General features: G+C 43.0%; 1 protein-coding gene across 3 annotated transcripts in view; it reads left to right on the top strand.

Annotated features, from left to right (window-relative positions):
- Esr1 (estrogen receptor 1) overlaps positions 1–15588 on the top strand; it is a 349292-nt gene that overhangs the window by 199516 nt on the left and 134188 nt on the right. For all 3 annotated transcript variants that reach the window (XM_075949852.1, XM_075949861.1, XM_075949841.1), the window contains one exon: positions 7301–7636. In XM_075949852.1, the coding sequence (XP_075805967.1) occupies positions 7301–7636 (336 nt within the window). The remainder of the gene's footprint in view (positions 1–7300; positions 7637–15588) is intronic.

Below are 15588 nucleotides of genomic sequence, written 5' to 3' on the forward strand. Positions count from 1 at the left end.
CTGCGAGGTGAACACAGGGAGATGGAAGTTCAAGGCCAGCTACATGACAAGAGTAAAATCAGCCTAGGATGTATACCAAGGCCCCATGTAAACCAAGAAACCAACCAAGGGCTGGGCATGTAGCCCAGCGGTCAAATGCTTCTCTGAATTGCATACAGGCTCTGGGTTTTATCCCCCATACACACTTTGCAAAGCAAAACAAACCCCTCAGCTAACCAGAAATCACTTCTCAGTGTGTTACTGGCATTTTACTCATTAGGCTAAATTCTTTATTTTAGGGCCAGGGCATAACCATCTAAGCAGCTGGTGTGGTCTCTGCCTCCTTCTCCTCAGGAACCAGCAGCCTCTGGCTTCCGTCTAGCCACCTCCTGACTCCCAGGCGGTCTTTGAAGTACTCTTCAGGACTGGGATTTTCTAGGGTCTCTGGTCATGTTCTCTCTGCCTTTCAGTCTCTTTCTGGTGGCCTGGTTAATTGGCTTAGCAAATAACCATCAATTAATGTCCCCAGGATGGACTGGTATCACTCAAATCTACACTGAGAGCCGCTAAAGGTCTTACATGTGGCTTTTTCATGCCCTCGGAGGATTGTGATAAAGATATTCCCAGTTCATACTGGCTACATCTCAGGGGTACACGGCAGATGAAACAGCATTTGGCTTTCAACCCTTTATTTAAATGCGCGACTCTACCACGAAAATCATGAGTATGTGTTAGCTGACTTTTGAAAGGATAACTTCGCTTTGATGCAAGCATGATCTCATCAGTGCCACAATTTGAGAGCCAATAAGTAGGGAGCAGGTATTCTGATGCCCAGCGACAGCTTTGGGATTGCCCTGCTGAATAGGCAGCTCACTGTCACGAAAATGGCATCTTCATTGCTAAATGACAGTACAGCATGTCTTGTTTGCACTGCACCGCACACTACAGTGCCATTCGGTACAAATAAAGGTTTTGACTGCCGTGCCTTTCCTGTTTAATATTGTCACAAAACTTTTTTTTTAAAAAAAAATAGTTTTCTTCTTCTTTATGAATTAGTTGTTTAGTCTTTTGACTTTTTTCTTCAGATAGTTAAAAAAAGAAATAATCAAGAAGAGGTAGGCTTATGTTGGTGCTCTACAAATAATTCTGGAAACTGTCCGGAAGAAATATGATTAGATTTTTGGGTTTTAATTATTTCCATCACTCTTTTTGATCTTAAAAAAATAAACTATAATTATATCAATTTCCCCCTTCTGTTTCCTCTCTTCAGCCCACCCCAGTGCTCTTCTTCCAATCCCTTCTGGACCCTCACTCTTTTACTACCTCTAAGATGCATTTCTCTTTCTCTGTGATCGTTATTGTTCACACACACACACACACACACACACACACACACACACACCGATAACATGTATATGTAACCTGTTCAGTCCACAGAATGGTATTTGTGTGTACATGATATCAGAGAATCCCGTTTTGGTATTGGATAGTCCATGAGAGGCTCACTCCTGGGACTCATTTCTTCCTCTCTCAGTTGCCACTGGTTTCCTGGACTTCTTTGTCTAGGGCTCACGGAGATTTCCCCCTCCGACGTGAGCATGTTTATCAGGGTCATCATTGTTCGGCAGCCATGTCACTGAGGCTTTCCTAGGGCAAAAGACAATGTCACAGCCGACTTTTTTGGTGAGGGGTGAGGATTACAGCTCTCTGTGGCTGTAAGGATAAGGACACCTCATCCAGTTTAATTAAGAAGGAGCTGTGTGTGCCATAGAGACCCAGCCTGTGGATGTTGGGGCTGACCTTTAGAGTTCACTTCATGTGGGTGAAATAGAAACAAAGGTTGGTCTCCCCCCATGTTTATCTAATTCTAGTCAGAGTTTAATTGAACTTTTAAAAAATATTGATGTAATACTAGCGCTACTAATGCAGTCACTTACAGCTTACTGGAAGAGCATTTTCCCCATTGAGCTGCACTCTGGGGTCCTGCTGCATACAGTTGGCCAAACGATGTGTATCATTTTCTATTTTGATTTGCTTGCAGGGATGCTGGCATTTGTAGAGCATCACGTCTTTGGAATAAATTAGAATATTTGCAGGTGTTTACAAACTCCTCCTTTCTCGGTTTGGCTGCCTGGTAGTTTTATAAATATTCAACTCTCATCTGGCCAGATGTTTCATGCATGGGCCTGTTAGGTCACCATTTAAACCAGCACAGGACCCAAATCTGAGGGCAGTGTGTTTGCTAGTGCCATAGGCTCTAGGCTGGCTCCTCACGTTCTTCACGCGTCCATCGTTGTTACCTGATACCATGGCTCCTCAATGTTCTAGCTGCTCCAGTTGGAACTGGCTTATTTTTCTTAAATATGCCACATCCAGCAATGATCCCGATGTTTCACAGGTACTCTGATGAGCAAAGTCGAGCGGGACAACCATCTCCCTTAATCTAGATGTCAGCATGTTTGACTGGGAGATTATTGACATGTGTGTGACGCACAATGGCCAATGACATGCCGCCGCCTTTGTTTGCTTGACTTATAGGTCCCTGTACTTGTTAGCTTTGTGCCCGTGATAATGAATACATTTCAAAAAGGGGTTTCTCTGAAAAACAGAAGAACGCCAACTTCCTTTCAGAGGTGGCATGTGAATACAGAGCAATCACCGAGGAACTCCAGGGTGCAACCCGTTAGTGTGTGGTAGCAAAGGAGAACCAGCACAGGCAAGGACTGAGCAGCTTTTTTGAAGATTTACCTCACAAGATTATCGTGAGGACTAATCACCTTAAAATATCCTCCCAGATAGTGCACATAAATCACTCGAGATGCACAGCACATGCTCAATGCATATTAATGGTTTGAGTCCCAGTACCTACATGGTGGGGCTCACAACCATGTAAGTTCACTTTCAGGGAATCTGACTTTGTCTTCTGGCCTCCCTGGGCACCAGGCACACAGCAGGCAAAATACTTGCATGCACATCAAATAAATAATAATTCAAAACAACAGAATATCAACCTTTATTATTATCATTGCTTATTCCAGGACTTGCATGAAATAAATAATAAAACCAATGAAAAATCAACCTTTCTGATTATCATTGCCTGTAGCACAAATTCTCATTGGTCTTAATAATAAAAACCCAGAGTCAGATCTAGGGGTTGGTGCTGAAAGATGAAAAAAGCAGAGCAGCCAGCCACTAGTTCTTACCTCTATTGAATCCTCAGACCGACAGGGAGATCCTGTCCCTATGAATCCTCAGACTGAATGCAATGAGCTCCTCTCTCCTCCTGCTTTATATTCCTCTCTCTGCCCAGCCATATCCCTTCCTGTCTCTTATCTCCCTAATGCTGGGATCAAAGGTGTGAGCCACCACTGCTGGGCTGTTTCTCTTTTAGACTGGATCAATTTTGTGATGCCCGAGGTGGCCTTGAACTCACAGAGATCCTTCTGCCTTTTCCTCCTGAGTGCTGGGTTTAAAGGTGTGTGCCACCACTGCCTGGCCTGTGTGACTAATTAGTGGCTCACCCCACACTCTGATCTTCAGGCAGGCTTAATTTATTAAAGCGCAAACAAAATATCATCACAACAGCTTATTCCAGGACTTGCAAGAAATGCTCATTTTTGAGCAAGAAGGATTGGTGGTTTCTATACATTATATGCTAATATACCTAACTTAGTCTTTAAACAGTAAAGCTATATCTTTAAAATATATTCCAGTTATAAATTTTTCCAGTTTCTTGACAAATTAGAACAAGAATGAAGTTCTCATATTAATTATTTCTGTCTTGATTGGCAAAACAGTTGATATATGGTGTTTATTTTTCATGTGTCCAATGTTAAAAATAATTAAATTAGCCAAGTGTGGTGGTGCACATCTTTAATGCCAGCACCCAGGAGGCAGATTCAGATAGATTTCTGTTGTTCAAAATCATCCAGGTTTACACAGTGAGTTCCAGAATAGCCAGGGCTGTATAGGGAGATCCTGTCTCAATACAACAACAACCAAAATTGTATTAAAATTTTAGTAAAATAATAATTCCTTTTATGTAAGTCTAAACCTTAATAGCTAGCTCAATATCTAATTTTGGAGAAGTAAGTTTTAAGAAATACAGACGCTCAGGTTCCTCTTTGGCCTTTGAAATGGTTATTTTTGCCGATAACCTTTGGTCAGAACAGAATGGCCTTTTTCTGGGGAAGACTCTGAGTCAAAGACGGGAAGAGTACACGGCAGAAAAATTGGACCACCTGCTCCCCTGGGGTCTCTAATTTAGTTAGTGAGAGTCACAGGTGCGTAAACCCTTGGGAGAAGATGATTGGAAACTATTCAAACATTTCATACTTAGAAAGAGAAATGCATTTGTGAAAAACCCAGCGCTAAGAACACTGACAAACTTGGGTCAGTTCCTAATTCAACAGCAGTGGCCATGGGAATTTGACTGAGCTACCGTGGGGACTGAGGACCATACTGTGCGTCTGGAGTAGATTGGCATCTGTGACATTCCCCAGTTAGAAGTCTATTTAGGTGATGAAGTTAGCCAGTGAAATGTGTGTGTGTGTGTGTGTGTGTGTGTGTGTGAGAGAGAGAGAGTGTGTGTGAGAGTGTGTGTGTGTGTGTGTGTGTGTGTGTGTGTGTGTGTGTATGGTGGAGGAGGACAGGTATATGTGTGAGTGTTTTGCCTGCATGTGCACGTGTTTCTGGTGTTTGCAGAAGCCAGAAGAGCATTCCATAACCTACAGAATTAGAGTTAGGGTTGGTTGTGAGCTGCTATATGGGTGCAGGGAACCAAACGTAGGTCCTTTACAAGAGCAGCCAGTGCTCTTAACAGCTGAGCCATCTTTCTAGCTCCTAGTAAATGTGTTTTTATTATTAATAAAAAATATTTTCAAGCTGGACAGTGTTGGCATGTACCTTTAATCCCTGCACTCGGGAAGCAGAGGCAGACAGATCTCAGAAAGTTCGAGGCCAGCCTGGTGTACAGAGCCAGTTTTAGGACTTCTAGGGCTGTTACACAGAGAAACTCTGTCTCAAAAAAAAAAAAATAATTTCAAAGGCTTCCGAACTTAGTTGGAGGACTGTGGAGATCTCAAGTAAATTGCTTGCCATACAAACACTAGGAGTTGAGTTGGGATCCCAAGCACTGTGGAAAAGCTAGGTGCTGGTAGCACATCTGTAATCACAGCAGTGGGAGGTGGGGACAGGAGGATCCCTAGGTTAGCATCCCTGAGTTAGCACTGGGAGGTGGAGACAGGGGGGTGCCCTGGGTTAGCATCCCTGAGTTAGCAATGGGAGGTGAAGACAGGAGGGTCCCTGGGTTAGCACTGAAAGGTGTGAATAGGAGGGTCCCTGGATTAGCACTGGGAGACAGGAGGGTCCCTGGGTTAGCACTGGGAGCTGGAGACTGGAGGGTCCCTGGGTTAGCATCCCTGAGTTAGCACTGGGAGGTGGAGACAGGGGGGTCCCTGGGTTAGCACTGGGAGGTGGAGACAGGGGTTCCCTGGGTTAGCACTGGGAGGTGGAGACAGGAGGGTCCCTAGGTTAGCATCCCTGAGTTAGCACTGGGAGGTGGAGACAGGGGGGTCCCTGGGTTAGCACTGGGAGGTGGGGACAGGAGGGTCCCTGGATTAGCACTGGGAGACAGGAGGGTCCCTGGGTTAGCACTGAAAGGTGTGGATAGGAGGGTCCCTGGATTAGCACTGAAAGGTGTGGATAGGAGGGTCCCTGGGTTAGCACTGGGAGACAGGAGGGTCCCTGGGTTAGCACTGTGAGCTGGAGACAGGAGGGTCCCTGGGTTAGCACTGGGAGCTGGAGACAGGAGGATTCCTGGGTTAGCACTGGGAGCTGGAGACAGGAGGGTCCCTGGGTTTGCTTGCAGCCAGGTTGTATGAATCCATAAGCTCTAGGTCCTGTGAGAAACTCTGACTTGAAGTATAAGGTGGAGAGTGACTAGGCACTCTTGACATTGGCCTCAGGCCTCCATATGCACAGCCATCCACTCATCCATGAACACACATGTGCACACTCAGCAGCAGGAACACACTCACACACGGAGTTGTCTGGTGATTAAAATACGTGTCAAGAACAATGCACGATTAGGCATCTAGTTTTCTCACAGTCTGATTCTCTCTCTGCTATGTTATTTCTCTGGACTAATTATCTTTTTCTTTAAAGCATTTTGGTAAGACACGGTTGGCCGTCACTCTCTGTTCTCTCCAATGTTTCTTGTCTTTTGTCTGGTAGTTTGCCTTCTAACTGCAATTGGGGAAGAGGTGGCCTCTCACAGATTTGATTTGCATTCATCTGATTATTAGTGATGCTGAACATTTTTATATACTTGTTGGCCATTATGTCTTCACTTGAGAAGTGTCTTCTTTGGCTGGCTGGTCATTTCTAATTGCATTGTTGTTGCTCTGCTATTTGAACTTATTTTTGTGTGCCAATGACTGTTAAATCAATGTTCCTCTTGGGATTCGGTCGTTGGTAGAACTTACTCTATCATGGTGCACCACTCCTTCATTACCAAAAGCACCGTCAATTTGCTATTAAGGGTTGTCTCTAACAGATGCAATATTTGAAATTAAACCATATTTCATGAGTAACTAGTTATAATCTTGTTATTTTTATAACATTTGTTATATACACATAGACACATGTACACATATATACATACACAGACATATATACACATGTGCATACACATAGACACATGTACACATATGCCCACACATACATACACATACAGATATACATACATAGATATACATGCATGGGTATATACATATGGCATACACATATATACAAACATGTACACATAAACATATGCATACTCATACATAGACACACATGCACGGATACATACACATATGGCGTAACACATACACAAACATACACAGATGCACACACATGTCCATACATACATATACAGATACATATGCATACTCATACATAGACACACATGCACGGATACACACACATATGACATACACATATACACAAACATACATACACACACACAGACACACACAAGTACTGGTATGTTAGAGACGACTACTATTAACCAATGAAATCCCATCATGCATTTTCAGGAGTTTGCACACCTCTTGTTACATGGACATTCTTTACCCCTGAATATCAGCAAATGCCACAAACAAGTGCTGTTAGCATTTTCATTTGGGCTGAGAGTTACTAATCACTTACGAGTTTGCATGTGTCCTCAGCATTTATTTTAATAAAATAAGGAGCTTTCATCTATGAAGATGGTGTTTGTACTGAAGTTTACAGGAGAAAAAGGTAATGGAACTTGTGCTTTGTTCTTCTGCATTTTCAGGGATACGAAAAGACCGGCGAGGAGGGCGGATGCTGAAACACAAGCGCCAGAGAGATGACTTGGAAGGCAGTAATGGCATGGGGTCTTCAGGAGACATGCGGGCTGCCAACCTCTGGCCGAGCCCTCTTGTGATTAAGCACACAAAGAAGAACAGCCCTGCCTTGTCCTTGACAGCTGACCAGATGGTCAGCGCCTTGCTGGATGCGGAACCGCCCTTGATCTATTCTGAGTACGATCCTTCGAGACCTTTCAGTGAAGCCTCGATGATGGGCTTACTGACCAACCTGGCCGACAGGGAGCTGGTTCATATGATCAACTGGGCAAAGAGAGTGCCAGGTAAGGATGCAGACCTCTACTTCTGCTTTAAGAGTGAATAACTGTTCAAGAATTGGCTGTGAGCCGGGCGGTGGTGGCGCACGCCTTTAATCCCAGCACTCGGGAGGCAGAGGCAGGCGGATCTCTGTGAGTTCGAGGCCAGCCTGGTCTACAAGAGCTAGTTCCAGGACAGGCACCAAAAACTACAGAGAAACCCTGTCTCGAAAAACATCAAAAAAAAAAAAAAAAGAATTGGCTGTGATACTGTGGGAGAAAAGGAAGCAGTCACGTGCGATGTGATTAGTGCCAATGCTACATTGAGATTTGTCAACTGTCCATATTAACCCACTATGTTTCTCTCGAAGCTTAGGAAATAGCCTTTAAAAATAAACACCCAGAACAATAAAACCTTTGACATAGTGCTTTTGGTCAGTTTTTTCCCCCTCAAAAGACCTGGATGGATACTACATATCACATGCATACATGTGTCTGTCATGCAGACATCATATAGTAAAAGCACTTAGAGCTCAGTGATCAACGAAATTTTTTTGATTCCTAAGACATCACTCAATATTCCTCTATTAAGAAGCAATTTTTTCATCAATAATCTCTTCTTCAAATACTGTGCACTAAAGGGCTAGTAATAGGTTTATTTGTGGACCACCAATTATTTATTCAGTTTGCTTTATGCCTTGGATGTTCAGGGGAAGGGAAATACAATAGGAAAATAAATGCAAGCGATGTTCTGAGGAGCTTCTAGAAAGATCCAGAGGCTGAAGTGACACTCCACTCCTCCTATTGGTCTCTCAAGTGCTGTGTCTATAGCTCTTGACTGTTCTCATTTATGGAGAAAGACTCTAGTTATGATGGAAACAAGACTCTCCTGTGCTCCAGTTAATGGATTTCGGATACAGAGACCTGTGCTAAGACAATAAGAGGTGGATTTTCTTGTATGGCTTGGAGATCAAATCAAGTGAGATTTAAATAGAGCTTTTTTTCTTCTTGGGCTGCAATAGATGAAGTTATTTTCCATGACACATGAGATGTTTTTTCCTTTTTATAAAACAAAAAATACATGGGGGGTTTTGTGCCTTCAGTTCCCAGGTTAATGACATAGGCTAAGTTAAAGTAAATCTTAACATATATGTGCACAAATCCACATGTAAACATGTTGTTCTTTGAGTAGAGAGCCAGCAGTTGCAATGAGCCAAACTTACTACATGACATCTAGCTAGGTGGTTTAGGTAGGGGAGATCAGAGTTTATGAAATAATAAAGATTGATAGAAAAGAACTAAGTATTGAGGATCATTGTGATGAGCAAGCAAAAGTTCCTGGCCATCTAAGGAACTGAAAGTTTTTATCGGATGCCTAGATATTTTATCATTGTTTTTGCGAGATAGACACAAGTTCTCAGGGATTGGAATTATGTGTGTCTCTGTGTTTTTCCTTGAACTTTATGCCTGTTTTCTTCTTGTTTTTACACTTTGAGAGACAAGAAAAGAAAAACAAAATGCACAAAAAATTTACTGGACATACCCCTGACAGTCAATTCTTTGTTGCTGTTAAGGTTTTATTAATCTATAAACAACCCCCCCCCCCCCAATCCCACCATGAGATTCTGGCAATGCTAGTTCCAGAGCCACTGAGCAGGGTGGAAACAAGTGCATAGCATTCAGTTTTGTCTGTAGAGACCCACCTCAGCATCTTATAAGTGATACTTTGTTGGTGGCTGGTGTTTTGTGTCAGGATCTGCTGTGTAGCCAAGGCAGATTCTGAACTTGTTTTCCTGCTTCAGCCTCAGTGTGTTCAAATGTATTACCCATTCATGAAAGATCTGTGAAAGTAACCTCAATTTAGGATTCAAATGGAGGCAAAGGTCAAGCTTAGGAAGATGCTGTGGTCATGCATGGTTAGCTATTCCGTTGTTAAATTCAGAACTAGACAAAGTATCTAACAAGGCTGCTTTCCGGTTTCCCTATTATAATTCAAAGGTCCAAAAATCTCTGGTGTCAAACTATATTTTGGTGACTAGCCCTTTATCAAAAAGGATTACAAAAGCAAAATACAGTTATGTACAGTCATGTGCTATGTAACAATGTTTTGCTTAGCACAGGCCTCATCAATGATGGTGGGTCTGTATGTTGTAAGGATTAGAGATGGAGTAAGTAGGTTGCTGAAGTTGGTAGAAAGGAACAGATCTACCCAGGGATCCATTTCTCTGACGTGTCTGTCATCAAGTGACTGACACAAGACTCTGTGTGTGTGTGTGTGTGTGTGTGTGTGTGTGTGTGTGGTGCTTTATCTGTATACCGCCGGAATATAGCTGTTGTACGTCAGCTTGTCTGGAGAAACAAAATGACAACGGCCATTGATTTAAAAATAGTGGTGGAAAAAAGGAGCAGATCAAGCGGAACTCTGGAGATGACTGTGAACGTTTGTAGAGCAAGCTGTATTTCACAAATGTTTTATATACCCAAATACCACCTGCCATTTAGAAAGATCATCCACATGAAAGAGCTGGTATAGGCAATGTCACATTTATGAGGTGATAATTTAAGAATAATAATGGTAATTTTCAAAAGGGACCGAGAAACATCATTAGGGAGAACGATAGCAAGGAAGCCATTGTGTGGAATCAGTGATGTGATATGAATCTGAAAGAGAACAGAGAGAGGTATAGGGAGACTTTGGGTGGAGAAAAGGGGGAGTATGATAGAATTGTATTATACTCTCACAGAATGAAAGAGAAACAATTTAAAAAATATACACAAAAGGAGGTAAAGAAAATCATGTCAGTAAAGAAGTCAGAAGTGAATGACTACCCGTGGAGCAGTGAGAATAGACTTCATTTTAAATGATGGATTTTTAATAAATATAATCAATACTTTGGGTTATTTAACTTTTTTACAATACAGTATTGTTAGGATTCTCAAGCATTGGTGACTAAAATTGAATTTTCCTTTGTCTTACATCTGGGCCCATTTTCTGACTTGAAATGTGGGAATTAAGAGGTGAGGATGTGTAAAATGAAGTAGAAGCATAGCCCTCAGTTGTAATCCCAAAGGATTTGTGTTAAACCCTAGGAAAAGAAGACTCTAAGGGATAAATGTTTCCCTTTGACACATCTTAAGAGCAGCTGTGGGAAGAATGATCACACCACTTGTCCAGTTCTGCACAAAAACTTTTTAAAAACAATTTTAGTTTAGAAGTTGAAATATGACTACATCATTCCCCACCTCCAGCCTTTCTCATTATCCTACATTTCTCTCTTTCAAATCCAGAGCAATTTTGGACCTTGAGATTTTAGTCCAGTGCTCCAATGTGGGTCTCTGTCTCTGTCTCCTTTCATCGCCTGATGAAGGTTAATATTCAGGAGGATGCCAATATGTTTTTCTTTGGGTTCACCTTCTTATTTAGCTTCTCTAGGATCACAAATTATAGGTTATGGCTAGAAACCAAATATGAGTGAGTACATCCCATGTTCCTCTTTTTGGGTCTGGCTTACCTCACTCAGGATAGTGTTTGAGAGAGAGCACAAGCAAGGCACCCAGGACCACGAGGGGTGCACCCACACACTGAGACAATGGGGATGTTCAATTGGGAACTCACCAAGGCCAGCTGGCCTGGGTCTGAAAAAGCATGGGATAAAACTGGACTTGCTGAACATAGCGGGCAATGAGGACTACTGAGAACTCAAGAACAATGGCAATGGGTTTCTGATCCTACTGCACATACTGGCTTTGTGGGAGCTTAGGCAGTTTGGATGCTCACCTTACTAGACCTGGATGGAGGTGGGTGGTCCTTGGGCTTCTCACAGGGCAGGGAACCCTGATTGCTCTTTGGGCTGATGAGGGAGGGGGAGTTGGTTGGGAAAGGGGGAGGGAAATGGGAGGCGGTGGAGGGGAGGAGGCAGAAATCTTTAATAAATAAATAAAAATTAATTTAAAAAAATCCAGAGCAATTTTTCTTAATTTTCCTAAATCTGTTATCTATCTATCTATCTGTCTGTCTATCTATCTATCTATCTATCTATCTATCTATCTATCTATCTATCATTTATCTATCATCTATCTATCTATCCCCTTTATCCATCATTCACGCAGGGAATCCTGATTTGTAAGTTTTATCTATTAATGAATACCTGTATATTTCTTAGTTCTGAGCTAGTATTGGATTTCTTTTATTAAGCACCAGATCTCTCCATGTTCATTTAATACCTAATAACTTTTTTTCTGGTCTTACTAAGGAAAAGATGTGATGAAGTGAGTATAACTGGAGATGGAGGTGGGTAAGGACAAGAGGACAGGGAGAGAGCTCAACCCCTCTCTCCTGGAATCAGGCGTGAGCAGTACTTTCCATTCTAGGAGGGTCCAGCGCTTTCCAGGGTTTTAGCAGAGCACATCAATATCTGCTTCCCAGTTAGAGTCAGAGCAGCAGACCCTGGCCTCAGGCTGTTATGGCGTTCTACCATACTAAGAAATGACACGCTGATTAAACAGAATGTGGCATGGAAGAATAGGTGACATCCTGGAGAGATAACAGGCGCCATTATCAAGGGCAAGGCTTGTTTAGAATTTGGAGCTGTTCTGTGTGAAGCTTCCTAGGGCTAGTTTAGTATCTCTTTACCTCTCATCACAACACTCTATTCCTGACCAGTGCACAGCTGTCTCCCTGACCAGTCATACCCAGCTCCCTATTGCACTCTGTATTCCTGACCAGTGCACAGCTGTATCCCTGACCAGCCATGCCCAGCTCCCTTCTGCACTCTGTATTCCTTACCAGTGCACAGCTGTCTCCCTGACCAGTCATACCCAGCTCCCTATTGCACTCTGTATTCCTTACAAGTGCACAGCTGTATCCCTGACCAGCTATGCCCAGCTCCCTATTGCGCTCTGTATTCCTGACCAGTACACAGCTCTATTCCTGAACCAGCCACGCCCAGCTCCCTAGATGCTCTGTATCCCTGACCAGCCACACCCAGCTCCCTACCACACTCTGTATTCCTGACCAGTGCACAGCTGTATCCCTGACCAGCCACGCCCAGCTCCCTACTCCTCCTGTGGAACCTGCAGCTAAAACTCAAGGAAATTAGCTACTTGCCTGATCTATCTTTCATGAACAGCTCTGACACTGACGTTGATATTTCAGGACCAGGTATACAGAGCCTTTGAACATTCCTTTCCCACGCTGAGAGTGTTGAGAATCTTCCCCTATAGATCCTTTGCTACATATTCCAATGCCGAGGAGAATCTGAATGTCTGTGCATCACAGCTGATGGCTCTGGGTGCCTTCTGGCCACATTCCAGGGCTGTCAGTGACAGTTTTGCCACTTCTGAAGGGGATGGGCATCTACTAGTCATTTAAGTGCTTAGACGGATGTTATTCTTAGAGTGTGTGGAATCGCATTCTCTCAAAAATGCGTATTGAAGGCCTAGTCCCTCCTGTCTCAGGCTGTGATCTTACTTAGAAGCAGAGTCTTACAGAAGAAGTTGAGATCCAGTGTGTTCACAGGCATGCTCTATTATAGAAGACAGTGGGTGTCTTTGTAAAAAGGCTCATTGGGTACTGACTTAAATGTGCGCGCGCGCGCGCGCGCGCGTGTGTGTGTGTGTGTGTGTGTGTGTAGCACAGTTAATAAAAACCCAGAGACAGATATTGGGGTTCAACCTTATGATCAGAAAAGCAAAGCAGCAAAGCCACTAGAGTGCTCTTATCTCTTTAAAATCTTCAGGCTGAAAGAACCCGAGTTCCTGTCTCATCCTGCCTTGTATTCCTCTCTAGTGCTGGCATTAAAGGTATGCACCACCACTGCCTGGCCTCTATGGCTGACTAGTGTGGCTGTTTTTCATTCTGTTCTTCAGACAAGCTTTATTTATTAAAATATAAATAATATGCCACTATATTTCCCCCTTTTTGTCTAAAATAAAAAGAAGGCTATAACTAATATAAGAAAAGCTGTATACAATAAATACAATAACTATATACAGTATATACAGGCCATAAATGCATCAACAATATCTAGTCCATTTGCATTTGACAAATTCAGAGAAAATACTCTATTATCTATATTATCTTGGTGAGTCCAAAATCTTGTACCTAATCTACTTTCTATCATAACTTGCGTGTGTGTGTGTGTGTGTGTGTGTGTGTGTGTGTGTGTGTGTGTAGATCATACCAAGAGGCACAGGGAGAAGAAAGTAAGGCAGCCATCATACTCAACTTCCTTCCTGATTGAACATGTGAACTGGACAGCTGACAAGTGTCCTCTCTAAGCCAAGGATCACCAGAGTTCACCAACAGATACTGGGAGCTAGAATAGGCAAGTGTGAACTCTAGCCTAAAAGCCTTGCCAGCATGTAGGTCTTGAACCATCATGTTCTAGTTTCATTCCAGTCCCATGATAAAACACTCTGCCAAAAGCAGCCTGCGTGAGAAAAGGATTTGCCAAGCTTACACTCTCAGGGTAGGCCAACACTGAGAGAAGTCAGGGCAGAGACAACAGAGACAACTGCTTGCTGGCTTGACCTCTGGTTCATCCTTAGCTAGATTTCATCTAATGCAGTCAGCCTGCCTAGGGAATAGCCCTCTCACCACAGTGGGCTAGGCTCTCCTGCATCCATTAACAGTCAAGACAACCACCCACAGATACGGTCACATACCAACCTGACCTTGACATTTTCTTCTTAGACGATGCTAGGCTGTGTCACACTGATGATGCTAACCAGGAAACCTTGCCTCTGGAACTAAGACAACACACCTTTGTTTTAAAAGCCACAGTTTTGATATTTTATATGGTGGCCTAGAAAATTAACAGAAAGTATACTAGCCATGTTTTTGTTTGGTTTTGGTTTGTTCTGTTATTTTTGTTGTTGTTGCTGCCGGGCCTTGAACCTGGGGCTTTATACAAGTTGGAAAAGTGATCTACTGTGGAGTGCTTTCCTCCACCCTGTTTTGTATTTGTAAGTCAATAAAATAAAATAAAACAATACATAGAAGAAGCTATTGGCATAAAGAAGATAGATGTTGGATGTGATACCACATACATCCACAATTCCAGCACCCAGGAAGTTGAAGCAGAAGGATGGCCAGCCTAGGACACACGCTAAGTGAAAGTCCAGCCTGTGATAAGGAAAATTCAGAATAAAATCCTGTCTACAAAGAACAGTGAAAGGTGGGTAGGACAGTCATGGGGACACACGTGTGTCATCTCCACGCACAAGAGACTGACCGAGGAGGACTGCTGTGACATCAAGAGCAATCTGGGTTGTGTAGTAGAAGCTGTCTTCTGACAAAAGTAGAGAGGAAATGTTGGCTCCTCTAGCATAGGCCTGGCTGATGATTTACTTCGGTGTACATTCTCTGCCTCTACAACTCCCTTGGTTCACTTAACTCCTGGCTTCGAAGCCGATTCAGAGCAGTGCAATCCCATGGCTCTCCCTGGCAGCATGTTACAGATTTTAACCAACAGAAGAATGACCTTTCCTGCTGCTTCATAGACTCTCCTTGCGTTCATAACGTGCACTGTTGGAACTTGTCCCAGGGCTGGTATGAGGTGTGACTCCCACGTTATTTTTATGCAGGTATTCTGCTGTCTCCACTTCATTTACTAAAGAGCCTTCTGCAGAAATAATTCTAAGAGGTTTTCATAATTGACCTTTTGAGTTGAAGGGCTTTGTTAGTTCTTCCTTCCCTGTGCTTTAAAAGCTTTGAAAATAAAGCAAAAACATTTGGCCATCGGTCTACACATGTGGTTAAGAGAATAACCACACACACACACACGAGTTAATTTACTTTAACTGAATGCCTTCCATGACTTCTTTTGGGTACAGAGATAATTAATGACTTTCAGTTCATTAGGGAAGTAAAAGAAAAATTCTTACAGCTTGAAACATTCAGGTAGGGGCAGAACTGGCAACCGGAGGGCAGGTTGTTTGGCTGACTCAGCATTAATGAGGCCTACCATCTGTTCACC

Source organism: Microtus pennsylvanicus, chromosome 1 (assembly GCF_037038515.1).
Source record: "Microtus pennsylvanicus isolate mMicPen1 chromosome 1, mMicPen1.hap1, whole genome shotgun sequence".
NCBI lineage: Eukaryota > Metazoa > Chordata > Mammalia > Rodentia > Cricetidae > Microtus > Microtus pennsylvanicus.